At 42.9% G+C, this 17,149-nt stretch overlaps 1 protein-coding gene across 1 annotated transcript in view; it reads right to left on the bottom strand.

Annotated features, from left to right (window-relative positions):
* The window catches only part of CLIC5 (chloride intracellular channel 5), a 149,917-nt gene extending 137,778 nt beyond the window's left edge, over positions 1 to 12,139 (bottom strand). The window contains exon 1 of the mRNA XM_037142579.2: positions 11,606 to 12,139. Within this exon, the coding sequence (XP_036998474.2) occupies positions 11,606 to 12,124 (519 nt within the window). The 5' untranslated portion in view covers positions 12,125 to 12,139. The remainder of the gene's footprint in view (positions 1 to 11,605) is intronic.
* Positions 12,140 to 17,149: the final 5,010 nt, after the last annotated feature.

Here is a 17,149-nt window from a genome sequence, read left to right as displayed (position 1 = left end):
TAAGGTATCTAATAAAGACTTTGAAAAAGACAACATACTCTTAAAAAAAGAATAGAAATAAGGAAGGTGAGCAAGCAACCTTTGCCTAAAAGCTAAATTATTTGCTACAGCTGTCTCCCACAAAACTACTTTAATGTCATTACCATTAGATTTTGGTTCAATTGAACTTCATGTAGTTTGATATCCCAAACTACAATTCAAACTTGAATTCAAGAGGCCAATATTTGGGAAGAAAGGGGGAGCAACTCAAGAGAAAAGGGGATCTTAGAGCTCGTTAGGACAACCTCCACTTCTGGACAGGATGGAGTAAAAGAAACCAGATTTATCCTTAACAACTAGAACACTACCTTGAACCACTCATAAAGCAGACAAACTATATGAAATGATGGTTTTCAGATGTTGGGGACAGGTAGAATAGAAGCCAAATACAGGCTGAGGAGAAAAGAGTTTGGAGTGGAGTTTGGGAAAGGGGAGGAGAGAGAGAGAGACAGACAGAGAGAGAGACTATAAAAAATTAACTTAAAATGGATCATAGAAATAAATACAAAACCTAAAGGTAGAAGAAAATATATAAAAAAACCTTTGAGACCTTGGGTTAAACAAACATTTCTTAGAACACACACACACAAAAACCTCCACAAATCATAGGGGGAAAAAGGTAAATGCACTTCATCCAAATAAAAAACTTGTGTCTTCAAAATGCATTTATGAAATTACATATGAACCCATAGACCTATAAACTACTTGTGAAACACTCATCTGATAAAATATATTATCTCAAATATATAAGGAACTCTTAAAATACAGTGAGACTTAATGCTAAAATAATAATAATGACCAAAATATTTAAACAGATGTTTCATCAAAGAAGACGTATTGATGAGTAAGTACATAAAAAGATGTTTAACATTATTAGCCATTAGATAAATGTAAATTAAAGCTGCAGTGAAATACCATTGTACATTTATGAGTATGCCTAAGACTTAAGACTGACAATACCAAGTGCTGGAAAGGAAGCAGCTAGAAGTCTCATACAAATTCTGAAAATGATTTGAAAAAAATTGTTTTAATAAGGTTAAGCATTCACTAGTCACATAACCCAATAATTCTACTCCTAAGTATTTGCCCAAGATAAATGAAAACAGAATCAACGCAAAAGTTTATATGTCAATGTTTATGGCTGTTTTATTAATAATAGCCTCAAACTGGAAAAGAACTCAAGTGTCAATCAATTGGGAAAGGGGAGTGCACAAACAAATGCACAAACAAATTGTGTAATAATTATACAAGAAAATACTACCCAGTGATTTTTAAAAAATCAACTGCTGGTATATGTACCAACATGGATGGATTAAAAAGCATTATGCTACAGTGAAAGAAACCATACACAATAGACTATACAGAGTTTAATTCTATTTACCTAATACCTTTAAAAAGGCAAAACTAGTGTGATCGAAGGAAGATCTGTGGTTTCTAGGAGTCAGGGATGGCTGGAAGTGGGCTCACGGAGACAGGCCAATAAGGAATTTTTTTCACAGAAATATTCTACACAATTATGCAGAAATTATGTGGAAATTATGTATAAATAATATTCTACATAATTTCACACATTTATGATTGTGATAGTTGTTACATGACCATACACATTTGTTCAAAATTCAGTGCACCATACACTCAAAATTGCTGAATTTTAATGTATATAAAACATGTCCCGGTAAAATCGATCCCCTGAAAAGTGAGGTGCATAATAGGATATATGGTGTAAGGTCATCTGTGTTAAATAAAAGGGGAAAAACTAGTCAATTTCAAACATATGAGCGTACATGGATTTGCCAGAATGGGCAAAAGACATCTCAGGAAGAACATGCATAACAACTGTAGAAGGAATCGCCTCAGAAAATGAAAATGAGTTGTCTGAGGGGCTGCAAGGGGGGTGGGGGAGACTCTAGCTCTTGTACCTTTGAAATTGTGAACCATGAAAACAATTAACCTGTTCAAAGTGGGGAGAAAAGATAGCAGATACCCTTGCAATCCTATTTCTATGTGGGTCTCTCTATCTTCATTATTTACAATTTCCTTCTTACCCTATTTCAAAAATCACAGAGGTGCCTAATAGTATATTCACTATATACTTCAGAGAACATGAGAAGAATATACATTTAGGATGTGAGGGAAGAGACAGTCCTCGTGGTGGGGGGGGCGGAGATTGTTTTCCTGTGAAGGAGAAAAGCTTCTATACACAGCAGGTTAGAACCACTGGAGGCTCTTGGGCTCCCCTCATCCAAACTGTTTGTTTTTATTCCTCTACAGGTGAGAAATGTAATGCCCAGACAGTGCAATGACCTCCCCAAAGTTTCATGGATGATCAGTGTCAGAATCCAGATGGGGACTTGGCTCTTCAGTTTTATTAGCTCTTCAGAGATAATACCAATAAGGCAGGTGACCTAACACAGCATGGTTCAAAGTAAACATTCAGTAAGTATGAATTTCTCCTTCTCTTTTTCTCCTATGTCTTCCTACCAACTGTCTTCCCACCAACTGGTATTGAGACCATCTATCTAGCCCCACCTCAAGGCAAATACAAATGAATACAAGGACATATGGGCCTTTATTTGAACACTGACCAATTTTTTCATATACCTCTAACGAGCTTTCTCTTCAAAAGTGAACTATTCTTCCCATTACCAGATCAGTTAATTCAATTCAACAAACATGTATGAGCCCCAACCATGGGCCAGGCTCCATGCTAATGGTGGGTGGACACACACAGGTAGATAAGATGTGGCTGGAGAGAGCTTCCCTGTGGAGCTTTCAGTGTGGAGAGGATCAGGGTGGTCACACACCCTTACCCGGATGATGTCATGCTAGGTGACCAGCCCTGAGATGGAGGGAAGCTCTGGTGTAATATCACTCAAAACAACCTGCTGGTGCAGAGATGGCTTCCCAGGGAACGAAGTCCAGGGAAAAAGAGGAGGAGTTGGTCTGATGATGAAGGGGAGGAGACACTGCTGGCAAAGGGATCTTCATGGGCAAAGCCAGATGAGGCAGAACAGCATCCTGTTTGTGGGAAGCTCAGCATTCCCAGAGTATAGTGAGCGAGGCAGGGCATGGTGGCAGATGGGAGCAGAGAGGCTCTTGGGTTGTCAGGGACAGGGCGTAAGGCCTTGCACATGATATTCAATGATGACATTGGGCATGGGCAAGGCTTAATGCAGGGGAGTTAAGTATCTGATTTGCGATTTTCTTTCAAGGGATGGTCTTTACTCCAGTAGGTCAGTGAAAATTATCTGAGAGCTCCATTCACTTTGAACAACACTGACAGAGCCCCCTGTGACAAGCCCAGCACCCAAATGACACTGTGCTGCAGAGATAAGCAATGTGTGGTCCCTTCCGTCAAGAAGCTGCTCCACAGGACACTGTGCTACAGAGATAAGCAATGTGTGGTCCCTTCCCTCATGGAGTTAACATTCTGGTGACTTATCCTTTGAAAATGGGAGTCCAGAAAAGGATCCATCATGCCATTCACTATTCTAACACTGCCGCCCTTCCCCGGTGTTCTGACCAGAAGCCCCAACCCAGTCAGCTGATGTTCCCTTCCCTCACTTTCTCCTGGTCACTGCATTTGGTTTACCATCCATGTCTACTGACAGACTGTATTTAGACAATTATACTGACACAGAGACACAGAGGCAGGCCTGGGAACAGGACACACTGATTTCGCTGTGGTGACATTGTTACCACAGACTGCTCCTCGCTCTGTTTCACACCGACAGACTGCTGGGTGAACCCTCAAGTCCTTCGACTGGAGCATCCCTTCACAGCTCAACAAATCAGATTAAGTACTGAGATTACTGGCTTTCTGCCCAACTTCAGGATGATGCCAGGAGCGTGCCTGGCATTCTCACAAGTGTCTGAGAACTGAGATGAAGAGGCAAACACTCCACTGAATTCTCACAGACCCCTCGTACTTGGTGGGAAATACGGATCCAGAGTGGCTGTCCATGGCCAGAGGTTCCCATGCTTTGGCTCAACTCAGTGGCAGACTGACATGTCTTTGGGGCAGCCAGAGACATGTCCAACCGGAGCCTGTAAGCGTGACCTTATTGTTTTAATGTCCTTTGTGGATGAATTAAATCACCCTGTGTTAGGGTAGGCTGTAAATACTTTGACAAGTCTTACAAGGGAAGAGAAGAAAAACCAGATGCTGAGACACAGGAGGGAGGGCCTTGTGATAAGGGAGGCAGAGAGTGGAGGGACGCTGCCCCAGCCAAGGAACGCCGGGAGCCACAGAGGCTGGAAAAGGCAAGGACATCCCCCCTAGAGCTACCAGAAGCAGTGTGACTCTGCCAAAACCTCGGCTTCAGACTGCTGGCTTCTGGAACTGTGAGAGAATATGTCTCTGTTGTTTTTAGAAACACGTTTTATGGTAACTTGTTACAGCAGCCTGATGAAATGAATACAGGGGACCTAGAGCAGCATTCTCATTACTGCTGTGGGCCAGAGGGGCAAGCCTTCCTCCTCCCTCAAAGCTCTGATGACCACAGAGTAACTTATTCCCTCCTCCATCATTCAATCCTCACTTAAGTAACCACAGGCCAAATATATGGGAATGGATGAAAGGCAAACCCCCCCCTTCAAGAGTTCATAACTAGAGAGCAATAAAGACACTAAGAGGTAATTATAACATTAAGTGTTATGGGCCGAACTGTGTTTCCCAGTATTTGCATGTTGAATCATAATCCCTAGTACTTCAGAATGTCCTTGTAAGAGTAGGACACAACACCACACATGAAGAACCATGTGGAGACACTGGAGAAAATAGCCATCTATAAACTAAAGAGAGAGGCCTAAAAAAAACCCAGCTCTACCGACAGCTTGATCATGGACTTCTAGCCTCCAGAATTGAGAAGAAGAATTGCTATTGGTTGAGCCATGAGGTCTGTGGTACTTCCTTATGGTAGCCCTAGCAAACGGATACACTGAGGTAAGGGCAATTCACGGGCACAGAGGAGACCCAGCCTAGCCCAGGCTGGAGGGTCCGGAAAGGGCTTCCTGAAGAGGTGGGTCTGAAAGGACAGTGGGTTATCGCAGGATAATTGAAAAGCAGAGGCCCAGAGTCATGAAATCGATGTGGACACACCTGCAAGGCCTGTGTACCCAGGTAGGGAGAGCGGAACACATCACAGAGACAGGTAACACTGAGGGTTTGCAGACCCTCCCGAGACCACTCTCCATAAAAACTTTGCGTAGGGTTTTGCACAGTCATGAACCTCCAGCACCCTAGGCTAGGGATGCCAATACATTCATTTACAAAAGTGCCCTGGATTATTGGGAAGCTCAAGTCCTGGCTTGCTCCTCAGTCTCAGGCAGCCTTGGGCAAGTTCTTCTCCTCCTCTGTTTTCACTTTTTTTTTTATCATAGCTTTACAATTCTGTGGCTTCTTTAATTGACAGCCCTGGTTCACAGAGTCAACTGTTCATACAGGAGCCTCGAAAATAGTTTTGAGTAGCCTTTGGATTTGATGGTGTTCCCAACACCCTAATTAAAAAAGAAATTATGACAAGTATAGAAATCTTTGTTCCAACCTGTTCTTGTTCCATTTCTATGTATTTCCTTGGTTCCAGGAAAGGACAACTGGGCACATGCAACAGGCTTGGACTTGCCTCTGCTCACAGATGTTTCCAAGGACATACTTTGATACGTCCTTGTCACCGACTTTTGGGCAGATTGTTCCTAGGGATGTGTGGACAGGAAGAGACTTGCCGGGCTCCAGCTATTTCTGGACATCTGACTGTGCAACTCCTGAATGGTCCAGCCAGGCCAAGCCAGGCCACACAAACACTTCTTTATTGGAAACTACGCTGAAACAACCTCAACTGAAACTTTGTACTGAATCCATATAACTCCCAATATAAATAACTAGATAGACATACAGGGCCCAGCAGAGGTAAGGCCTGCTTGAGTGTGGTTGGTAGGGTAATAGCATGGGTGTAATAATTTATAGTTTTAATTTGAACATTTCACCTAAAATGTCAAATGGTATGTTTGAGTGTAATGTTGTTATGTTACAAAATTCCATGTTTATGATTTCGTAATACAAAAGGGGCATCATTTGTGCTGGACCCTGTGTATATAATTCATAACTCAATATGATGCTTGCTAACTTTTTCCAGAAATTTGTCTGCGTGAAGCCAAAGATGTAAATATTTAGACATATTGGAGAGTTAGTTCAATGAAAGAATAACTTTAAAATACATACTCTTTTTATATACAATGTTTTTATATTTAAATATTTGGTTAATTTGAGAAATGAAGTTTGGTGGATGTCTGCCAGGTCCTGCTTCACAGGGTGGACATGAAGGCCTTTTAATTTGCGTATCCATCCCCTTACACCTTGCTTTGCTCATGATCTCCTTTCCCAAAGCATTCAATTCTTTTCCGGATTAAGTTCAAGTCCCCCGTTTGCCATGAAAGACCGACCTCACCGTCTGCTCTGCACCCACGTGGATCTTCTCTTCACTGCAGCCGAGAGACCCAGTCCTAACAAGTGCGTATCTGCTGTGCTTTTGCTTCAGCCAAGCCTCCCGCCTGGAATGTCCCACTGGGTCACTTCTCGACACCCAAATCCAGCTTCGCTTCCCCTCAGTTCCTCAATGGGATGGGATCGTTTCTCCCTGCTACTATGAATTTTTGTTTATCTCCAAGGCAAATGGACTAAATGCGCTGCTTATGAAAATTCCCAGGAAATACCTGGGGGGGGGGCGGTGAGGGGACCTGTTCTCATCAGATCTTGGTCAAGGAAAAAGCCCCAGTCCCACAGACAGTGACACAAAAGCCTCTGAGCCAGTAAGATTTCTTTAAAAAAAAATGGACCAGCCCTGTCAATAAAAACTTATGCATTTACTCACAATATATGTATATTTATTCATTTACAAATTATACTAATGTGCTACTATAAGAATACACTGCACATTCTGAAAAATATAAAATATTGACCTTTAAGAGGACTTGATAAAACTAAATAGAAATATTGCTTAATTGTTTAAATCCTTACCTGAGGATATATTTATTGACCTTAGAGAGAGAGGAAGAGAGGAGGGAGAGAGAGAGAGAAATATCCGTGTGCGAGAGAAACACTGGCCAGTTGCCTTCCACCCATGTCCCACCTGGAGACTGAACCCACAACCTAGGTATGTGCCCTGACTAAGAATTGAACCCACAACCTTCCAGTATATGGGATGATACTCCAACCAACTGAGCCACTCAGCCAGGGTGAAATGTCGCTTAATTTCAAACTTCTAATTAGAATATTCTAATATCCCATGCATTGTGTTGAATACCCTGTTTTGGATGCCATGAGCCCTGGAACAGCATCAGGCTTCTGTGCCATAGCGATAATAATTATTGACTGTTCTGTGACACCTTCCACTATGCTGAGCTAAACTATAGGGGTTTGCCCTGTAGAACAAAGATTCCAGGCTATGAGGCTAAGAAACATTAACCAGGGCTGTTATTTGTCTGACTTCAGAAGAGGGGCACTGTTTACATTTTTTGTGAATAATGAATGCCCCTTGAATTTGATCAGTGCTGAACCTTGGCAGCCCTGCAAGGGACCCTGTGAGTGTCTACTCAGAGACAAGCTTTGTGAGTGCTTCCCAGGGGGCAGGCTTTGTGTGAGCTGGTGGTGGAAAGGAGGGTGGGTCTCACAGTGGCCCTTCCCACCAAACCTAGAGCTCATAACTGTGCTTGAGCAGTTTCCCACAGTGGATAACAGGTGGTGTCGTACATGGGAGACTAGAAAAAATGAAAGACTGTAAGAGTCAGAAAAGGTTGCATTTCAAAGAAATCAAAGATTATAGAAGTTGGAAGGGACTGAATTTCAGAAACGAGGAAACTTAGGTCCAGAAATGCTTCACAGCAAATTATTGACAGGGTTGTGTTAGAATTTCTGACCACTGCTCATATTAGGATCAGTTCCAGTCCTGATCCAATTGGATCCATAATGGAGCATTTACTGAATGTCTACTAACAATTATTGATTGTGCTTCAAATAAAAATATTACTTGATGTATGGTTCAAATTTATCACTATTAGTAATAATAATGTAGGCTCCTATAAATTGAGCATTTCCTATATATCAGTTACTATACTAAACCTATTTCATCTTCACCTAAAATGTCAAATGGTATGTTTGAGTATAATTTTGTTATGTTACAAAATTCCATGTTTATGATTTCGTAATACAAAAGGGGCATCATTTGTGCTGGACCCTGTGTATATAATACATAACTCAATATGATGCTTGCTAACTTTTTCCAGAAATTTGTCTGCATGAAGCCAAAGATGTAAATATTTGGACATATTGGAGAGTTAGTTCAATGAAAGAATAACTTTAAAATACATACTCTATTATGTACAATGTTTTTATATTTAAATATTTGGTTAATTTGAGAAATGAAGTTTGGTGGATGTCTGCCAGGTCCTGCTTCATAGGGTGGACATGAAGGCCTTTTAATTTGCATATCCATTCCCTTACACCCTGCTTTGCTCATGATCTCCTTTCACAAAGCATTTCATCTTACTATTTCATCTTCATAATACCTCTGGAGGAACATATTATTACAACATTCATTTTACCAATAAAGAAACTGAGGCTCAGAGAAGCTACACGATTTAACAGAAATTAACCTGCTAAGCCAAACTCATGCAGCCCAACTTCAAAACCTGCTCTGCAGCGTATACTGCCCACCCTAGTGAATGGCATCAGCTTTGTGCATGACCGACGTGTTGGTTTGTACAGTTTGTCTTTGCAGTAACCATCATCGCAACACTTTTTTCTTTGCAATAAGTGAAATACCAGACTGCTCCTCCCCTCCCCGCCCCTCCCCTCCCCTCTCCTTTCTTCTCCTCTCCTCTCCTCCCCTTTCTCTCTTTTTTCTCTCGCTCTGCTCTCATCCGTGCACACACAACCACAAAGAGAAAAATGTCTGTAGGTCCCTCAGTTTTAGGAGAAAGCAGCAGCACAAATGTCATGATCCTACACAACAAATGCTGACCCAGCTCCTCCTGGTGGCTTTACAACATGGTTGGATATTTCCACTAGAGACCTGTTTTGTTTTGTTTTTTGCTGGATCTCAGCCAGTGACCAAGCAGCTATTATTTCTCTCCTCTTGCCTTCAAAAACTGTGTTTCTCTGTCTTCCCCATAGGAGAGTTGGACCTAAGATGTGGTGTTCATCTCTGACCCAGCACCTGTCAGGTAGTAAGTAAGTGGTAAATGTTGGATGGATGGAAAGGAAAAAGGGAGGAAAGAGGGAGGGAGGGAGGGAGGGAGGGAGGGAGGGAGGGAGGGAGGGAGGGAGGGAGGAGAGAAGATAAGATGCATGAATGAATGTGTGAGCACATTTTCTCTATTGTAAGTTCCCGGACAAGGGGTCCACAGCTGAAATGAGAAAAGCACCTCCTCCCACTCAGTAGCTGTGGTTAAAACCCCTAGAGTGAATCTTGGCTCTTTTCGTTCATTATACTCCACATTAATCCATCACAAAACCTCTGGGGTCTCTCTCCAAAATAATCTCAGTCCTACTTCACACTATCTCCATCGCTGTCACCACAGGCCAATCCACCACCATCTCTTGCCTAGTTTTTCAATCGCCTTCAAACTGTTCTCCCTGTTTCTACCCTTTCTCTGTTACCAAAACAGACAGAAGATGGGGAGCACACCCAAGCCCCATCATATCTGGGGGTTCCGACCCTGCCCTGGGTTGCTGGAGGGAGGAGGAGCCTGAGTAGGGCACACCCAGGCCCTCCACTCCCGTGGGAGAAGAATGGCCTGTTTGACCCATTTCCATATATTATATTCCCATTCAACCTCCTTAAGATCTGCAAGGGGGATGAGGGTGGCGCTTAAAAACAGAGATTGCGACTGTCCCTCTGCTTCCTGCGTGTTCTGCTGAATAGTCTTAGAAAGGAGACCACACACAGGGCCTGAGGTCTACGGTACGCTCTGTAACGTCTTCGTTAGCGTAATTACACTAAACAGAATGTCAGCTTAAAAAGTTAGTTAAACGCAGCATTTGCTTTATAGTGCAACAGTTCATAAGTAATTTGGGAATCACGCGGCACTATCCTGCAGTTTCTCCTGTTGCTGGAACGGAAGGAGATGCCAGGGCCTCTTTTCTCCCCAACTTCTGTTTGTCTGTTTGGTTCAACACCAGTGATAGTCTAATTTCTGGTGAAGTCAACACTTTGCCAAGTTTATAAATAATTGTCTCGGTGCCAGTGATGATGATGATTGGCTGTTGCACGAGGTTGCATGGATACTTCTGTCCTGAGAAAAAAACATACCTAGTCTTCACTTTTAAAAGACGGGGTTTTCTTAGAAATGAATACAGCGGGGAGGCCCTCTCTCTCCCAGGCCCCCCCGCAGCACTCTGCTGGCTCCTCTACCCACCGGCATCGGCCACGCACGCACGGACCCTGTCGTGGTGTCTCTGGCACCACGCTGATTTCTGGAGAACTAGGGCCCTATCTTTCCCTATGCTCAGCATATACAAGCAGGCTCTGTTGGATACCCAAGTACGGACCACACACGCTGCTAGTTGCTTTTTAAGAAGGCCTCATGGTAGAATAAAGGAGACGCAATGTACACACAAAACTGCTAGGGAGAAGTACGGGGTAGAAAATAATGTATTAAGTTAGTAAATAAAGTATATTTCGCTAGAGCAGTTTTTGGAAACCAGCAAAAAGAGAAATGCCTGTGAAATGGAGTTTTGTAGGTTATAGTGGAATCATTTTTATTAGCAAAAAATAGCAGTAGTACTGATAGGTTGTGTTCATATTTAAAAACATGTAAATGTGAATACCGTGGAGGGTGAACATTGGAAAAAATGTTCTGCCATATCTTGGTTAATTAGGATGATTTTTTTCAGCCCTGATAGGTTTTAATAATATTGATAGCCATAATCTTTATTATATACAAAGATCACCGAATGTCTTTGCCTAAACAGCATAAGCATTAAACATTAACACTGACAGTTAAGGTCTTACTACTACCGAAACTAGTGCACTTCATCAGATATTCTAGTTATATTGGTACCAAAAGGGCAAGCTTGGTGACAGAGGTAGCGTTTATTGACCATTTACCTGAGGTGTCTGCGACCTGAGAAACGTTGAGAAGGATTTTCCAGGACCTGACTGTAGATTTGACTTCCTCTCACAAGACTTGGTTTTGGTTTTAAAAATCATGCTGCTGAAGGAAATTTACCAGATGGGAAAATGTACCTAACATCTGTAACAAGGTAAGGACTGAAGCAGCAATCTCTGCTCACTCATAATAAGTGAAGTCTTAAAAAATGCTTTGCCATTGGTACATAACAGTCAATAAGAAGACATGCACCTGAAATGCACTTTCCAGGTGCTGCCGCTCTGAGAGCCATCCTGGATGAATCCTGGAATGACTGATTGGGACAGTCGTGCTCTTGGATATGGACTGAGCTCTGAGGACCCTGACACCATGCATCTTTCCCCCCGCCACTCAGAGCGAAATGAAGTGTCAATCGTGCCACCTCGCATGTGCCAGTGTGCCTGCCTGGGGCAGTCCTTACCTTCACAAAGAGGGTGATGTCAGGGCTTCTGAAAGCTGATTGGTTTTCTTCCAAGTCATCAGCCTCAGAATAGTAGGTGGAGGAATATCCACTGCTCTCCTCCGCAGTGAAGGCTGAAGGAGAAGACAGGTTCTCCTCCATCATGCCTCTGCTCTCCTGTGGCTCTTCTGGGCTTGTCTCCTGGTGCTGAGTTCCTCCCATCATGATGTCCCTCTGTTCCTGGGGCTCAGCTTGTAGAAGATCCTGGGCCTCAGGACTTACCTCATCAGGCAGGAGGTAGCCTCTGTCTTCTGGCTGGGAATAGGCCATGCTGTTCTCCTCACTCCTAACGGCATAAACCGATACGAAGTCGTATCCGTTGGTTCCCAGCTCAGTGGCATATAAATTACTTTCCGACCTCCAGTCTTCATGGATGTTATTATAAAGGGGACCTTCATTTTCTGCTGGCTGGTCTGGAACCTCATATGCCCTCTCTTTTTGGATTGTGTCGTAAGGGGTGCTGTAGTCTTCGTCATTCATGTTTATGCGTCTGATAGATCCTTTTGCAAGCAGACCTGAGTACATTTGAAGTGAGTAAAGGGACAGAGGATGCTTGCAGAGGAAGCAGCAGGCTTTTGAAATGCAGAAACTAGCAAAGGCTATCAATGACAGGTCTCTAACAATCATTTACCTGACACTTGAATCAGCAAACCACAAGTTCACCGGCCACCAGATAAAGCTTACACACTCAGTTAACTCCTTACTCCTCAGAGTATTTTCAGCCAGACCCTGGGGTTTTCCTCATCGCCAGTAACTCCAAGGTTCCCTGGATTGACTAGGTGCAGAATTGAGTTTCTTCCCATTCCACACAGAAAATTCTAAATATTTAACTATTTGTCACCAGATGGAGCTCCCTTTTCTAAGTGCCCCCCTATGTTGACAGCAGTCGAGAAGCCCCCAAAATGCAGTTCTTCACAATGCAGTTCTTCATCTCTCTACAGCCAAATGCACTACTGCATGAAACAACTGAGTATTGATACCCAGTGATAAATGAGTCATGTGTACTCCAGTTAAGTAATGAACTCTATTTGCAATTCTTTTCTGGAAACAGCACTAGGTGATTAAATGGCAGGAGGAAAAAATGACAATGCTGTGGTCCACGGGCACATCAGTGCCGGCCACCAAAAATGAAGGACTCCAAGATTCACAGCTGAGAGTTTTATTTTTCCTTCTTATCTGGGTGTTCACCGCAGTCAAGAAACAATCACTAAGATTTTTTATAAACAAGTTATTGAACTGAGCACTAAACAAGTGAGTTAGAAGATACATTCTCTGTTCACAGGAGACTTAGATATAGTTGAAGGTCTAGGAAGAGAAACCAAAACCCTAATCTGGACACAGAATAATCCATTCAAGATGTGCTTGGTGCAATTGACCCAGGTCTGGCAGAAGCAGCGAAGAACTGGCTGCACAGATTTACCTAGTGAATGTCATGTACAGAAGCTGTGAATGTAGAGGCTTTGTTTTTCAATCTGCTACTTTGATCTGCTAATTCCTACTTCCTGTCACCACATCACTACATCTTTCTCTTTGAAGTGACAGCCCAGATACATTGTAAAGGGGCTTTAATGTCTAGGAATCCTGTGAAGACTGAGAAGCAGTGCAATTCCAGTGACAGGTTTCAAAGCGTTTGCTGAGTATCTATTGACAGAACGCTACTGTCCCCTTAGCTCCAACAGTATATCCCGAAATCTCATGGAACAGACTAACACAGTATTTCTAGAATTCTGGCTTTTGGGAATTCTAGAGTTCTTGCCCAAAGAATAGACAAAAGAAAAGAGGCCAGAGACAAACTTTAAAGGCTATGGACACACCTTATGTTATTGAAAGGTGAGGGTTGATGGGTCCCAACACCTGACAATTACTATAGGCACCAGAATCGGGCATTTATAACTGAATGAAGCCCCTCTCAATTCCCCCTCCTATTTTATCACTGGAGAAAACCTGAGACACCATTCAGTCTGACATTTCATTTTACATTGGGAACATCCTGAAACCTTGAATGGGGAAGCGAGTGGTCCAAGTTCACACAGTGAATGAGCTGATTTCAGCTGCACTTTCTTAACCTCCAGCTCGGTGATCCTTCTGCAACTCACTGCATTTTTTAAGTCAGCATATTCCAACTTCTATTTGTCATGAGCACACCCTTCCCCCACCCAGCACCCAAAGAACCTTTCTAGTTATCTTCTCCATGAAATTAAAATACTGCAGAAATACTAGATGGCTGTTCACATGCCATAGGTAACCTGTGCTTTAGACATACAGTGTTTCGTCCCCCAAGAACCAATTTCCAGCCCTTTCTAAGGTGTGTGTTTTTGTTGCTAGGACACTTCCAGTGTGCGACTCACACTCGGGCCTGGGATTTCGTGCTGCTCTGTATTATTGCCAAAGAACAAGATCCTGCATCCCGTGCACACGCAGCAGCCTGCTGCAGGTCCTCAGTGTGATGCCCCGGGGAGGCAGCAGGGGCTGGTCAAGCTTAGGGCCGGAGTGCACACAGAGGTTTTATAAATTTGGCCTCCTTCTGTCCCTTTCAGGCCACACCTATTGTGACTTAGTTACAGGCTGTAACGTGAAACCGGTCATTGTGTTACAACCTAAGTCAGGTCAGGCCACTCTCTTCCCAGCCCCCCCGCCGTGGGTCCCAGTTTCCCTCGGTAAAGCCAAATTCCTTACAACGGCCCACAGGGCCCTACAACAGGTAGGCCAACCCCCCACACCTGTTTTTCTCCCCTCCGCTTACCCTGCTGCAGACAACCTGGCCTCAGGGCTGTGCCTGGGAGCGCTCCGGATGCTCCCATACTAGGGCCTTCGTGTTGGCTGTTTCCTCTGCCCGGGTTAGCTTCATGGTCAGCCCCTTAACTCCTGTAAGCATTCTTATATGTCTTCTTTCCAAGGATGCTGCTCTGGCTGTTCTGTTTAATATGACCAGTTATCTCAACTCCTACCTGCCATCCCCTCCCCATTACTAAAACCCCCTGCCTGTGTTTTTGTTCCTTTTTCCATAATATCCATCACCTTATAACAAGGCATATACTTTACTTATTTATTATGTCAAGAGTTAATTTTCTGTCTGCTCCCATTCTCATGTAAACAGCAGATGGGGACAGTCCTCTGTCTGCTTTTTCATCGTGATCTGAAGCACCTAGAACAGTGCCTGGCCAATGTTAGAGCCTCAGTACATGTTTGTTGAGTGACTTTTTGTAATTATTTGATCACTTTACACTCCAGCAGACATGCAAGTTGCATGAGAACAAGGCCCACCTGCATTTTGCTCATCGCCGTCTACCTGCAGTCTAGCAGATATCTGACATCGAATAGGAGCTTATTAAATACTGGTCTTACAGAGATGAGGACTGGGGGGGGGGAATGGGAGGGAGGGGGGAGACCGGGCGGGGGGGGGAGAGAGAAAAAAAATGTACTTGAAAAGTAACTAAATAAAATTTAATATTTAAAATAAAAAAATAAATAAATACTGGTCTTATGCACAACCACAATGGAGGTGATGTACCTAGAATTCCTGTCCTGTTCCTCCTGGTCTAGTGTCTTTCTGCATTAGGAGTATAATGTCATCGCCTTACTAGACTCTAAATTCCTGCAGGAAGAGAACAGGTAAGTGAGTCTTCCACCACACTTTGTTATAAAGCAAGTTGGCTTGTTTACTTATAAAAGGAACAGTCCATCAATCATTTTTATCAGTTAAAATATTTTTAGGGCTCCCTATGTCTGTTACATATAGCTTAGGAAAGGAAGTAAGACACATACGCATTAGCTTGAGAAGTTCTAAGCATGTTTGTGTGCTCTTGGAAATATAAGAGAGGACCCCATAAAACACTGAATTATCTTCTTGAGGGTTGGCCCCTGGTAGTACAGGCTTCCCCTGCTGGGTGAGTGTTCTAGGAACCCATCTGTATCAGTGTGCCTGCTGGTATTATTGTGACAGGCTGTGTTTGATGTCATTGAATGTTTTTTGAAGACTCTTTCAGTGCATTTGCCCATTTCATGATGGGTGATTTATGAGCACATCTGCTCACACTGCACTGAGTGGTCAGCAGTTTTTAACCAAAAGTGGCAGGACCCCCCATGCCCCACCCTCCCTGTTCACCTGATATCACCCCAAGCAACTTCTTTTGGTTTCCCAGGATGAAAAAGTCCTCAAAGGAAAACGTTTTACTGATGGGGAAAAGATGAAACAAAAAATGGCAGAAGCACTGAAAGGCATCAAAGTCAAGGAGTTCAAAAACATTTTGAGCAGTGGGGAAAAGTCTCAGTGGGTGTAATGCATCAAGTGGAGAGAACTCTGAAGGTGACTGAAGTTTAAACGTGTCAGAATAAATACACAATTTTTAATAAATAAATTACAGTTTGGGGGGCCCCCCTTCATACAGGTGTGCTATGTCATACCCGTGTTTGAAAACCTTTGGTGGATCCTAAGCATACACAGAAAGACGTCTGTTCCAAGACCTTTCAGTTGGAACAAAGCCCGTTTGTCCAGCCAGCTTCTGCCCTCGGCTATCCCCCAAATGTCCTCCTCTGTCTCCGGAAAAATGCTCTTCCCTGAATCCACTGTGCCTTTTCCAGCCCCTGTGTTCCTGCGTTGCCTCTACTGGACAAAATTGTGCCCACCCTACTATTGCAGGATATAAATGTGCAGAGGAGGTGATCTTACGTGCACATACAACTGGGGAAAATTACAAATTAGTAATTCAACAGGAAGGGTCCAGCTGGAAATTACAGCAGGCCTGCCCATTGTCCAGGACAGCTTCGGGTCAATGTCTGCCTTTGCGCTTTGCATGGGCAAAGACTCAATTTGGTTAGTTTGCACAGGGTTTTACATACACGATAGAACCAGGTCACTCTGACTAATCTCAGAAAACATGAGTATAGCAACTCAAATGTCAACTTATTAATTGGCACCCTCAAAAAAACATAACTACCAAATTAACTTGAATACTTGCTTGAGTGAATAAGCATAAACTCTTCACAGTAGTGAAGTCTGCATAGAAAACCAGTTACAATACCCCCTGTTTCTGTGATTTTTGTAGAAGCTGAGGCAATACCCCTTTTTTCAAACCCAGTATCAGTGATTTGTGCTGTTTCTTTTTATCTTGATCAGTCTAACTAGGAATTTACCACTTATTATTTTAGAGAATCTTTGGCTTTATGAATAATCCCTATTGTGCATTTCTTTGCAATTTCATTGATTTTTGCTTTTATTTTTATCATTCCTTTTTCTTCTCTCTTTGGTTTTATTTTACTGTTGTTTTTTTTTTTTATCCCAAGATAATCATGATGGATACTGAGATCATTGGTGTTCGGCTTCTTTTCTTTTCTAATATATGCATTTAAGCCTATTGATTTCCCTCTACATATAAGCTTCATCAGCACCCCACAAGTTTTGATATGTATTATTTTGTCAAGTTCAAAATACTTCTCATTTTATGTCTAGGTTTTTTTTTCCATTTGTTCATTAGTTATCTAGAAATGTACTGACTAATTTCCAAA

Source organism: Artibeus jamaicensis, unplaced genomic scaffold, assembly GCF_021234435.1.
Source record: "Artibeus jamaicensis isolate MK-2021 breed Jamaican fruit bat unplaced genomic scaffold, CSHL_Jam_final contig_484, whole genome shotgun sequence".
Taxonomy (NCBI): Eukaryota; Metazoa; Chordata; class Mammalia; order Chiroptera; family Phyllostomidae; genus Artibeus; species Artibeus jamaicensis.
Note: the sequence above shows the minus strand (reverse complement) of the source record. Positions and strands in the feature narration are given on the sequence as shown.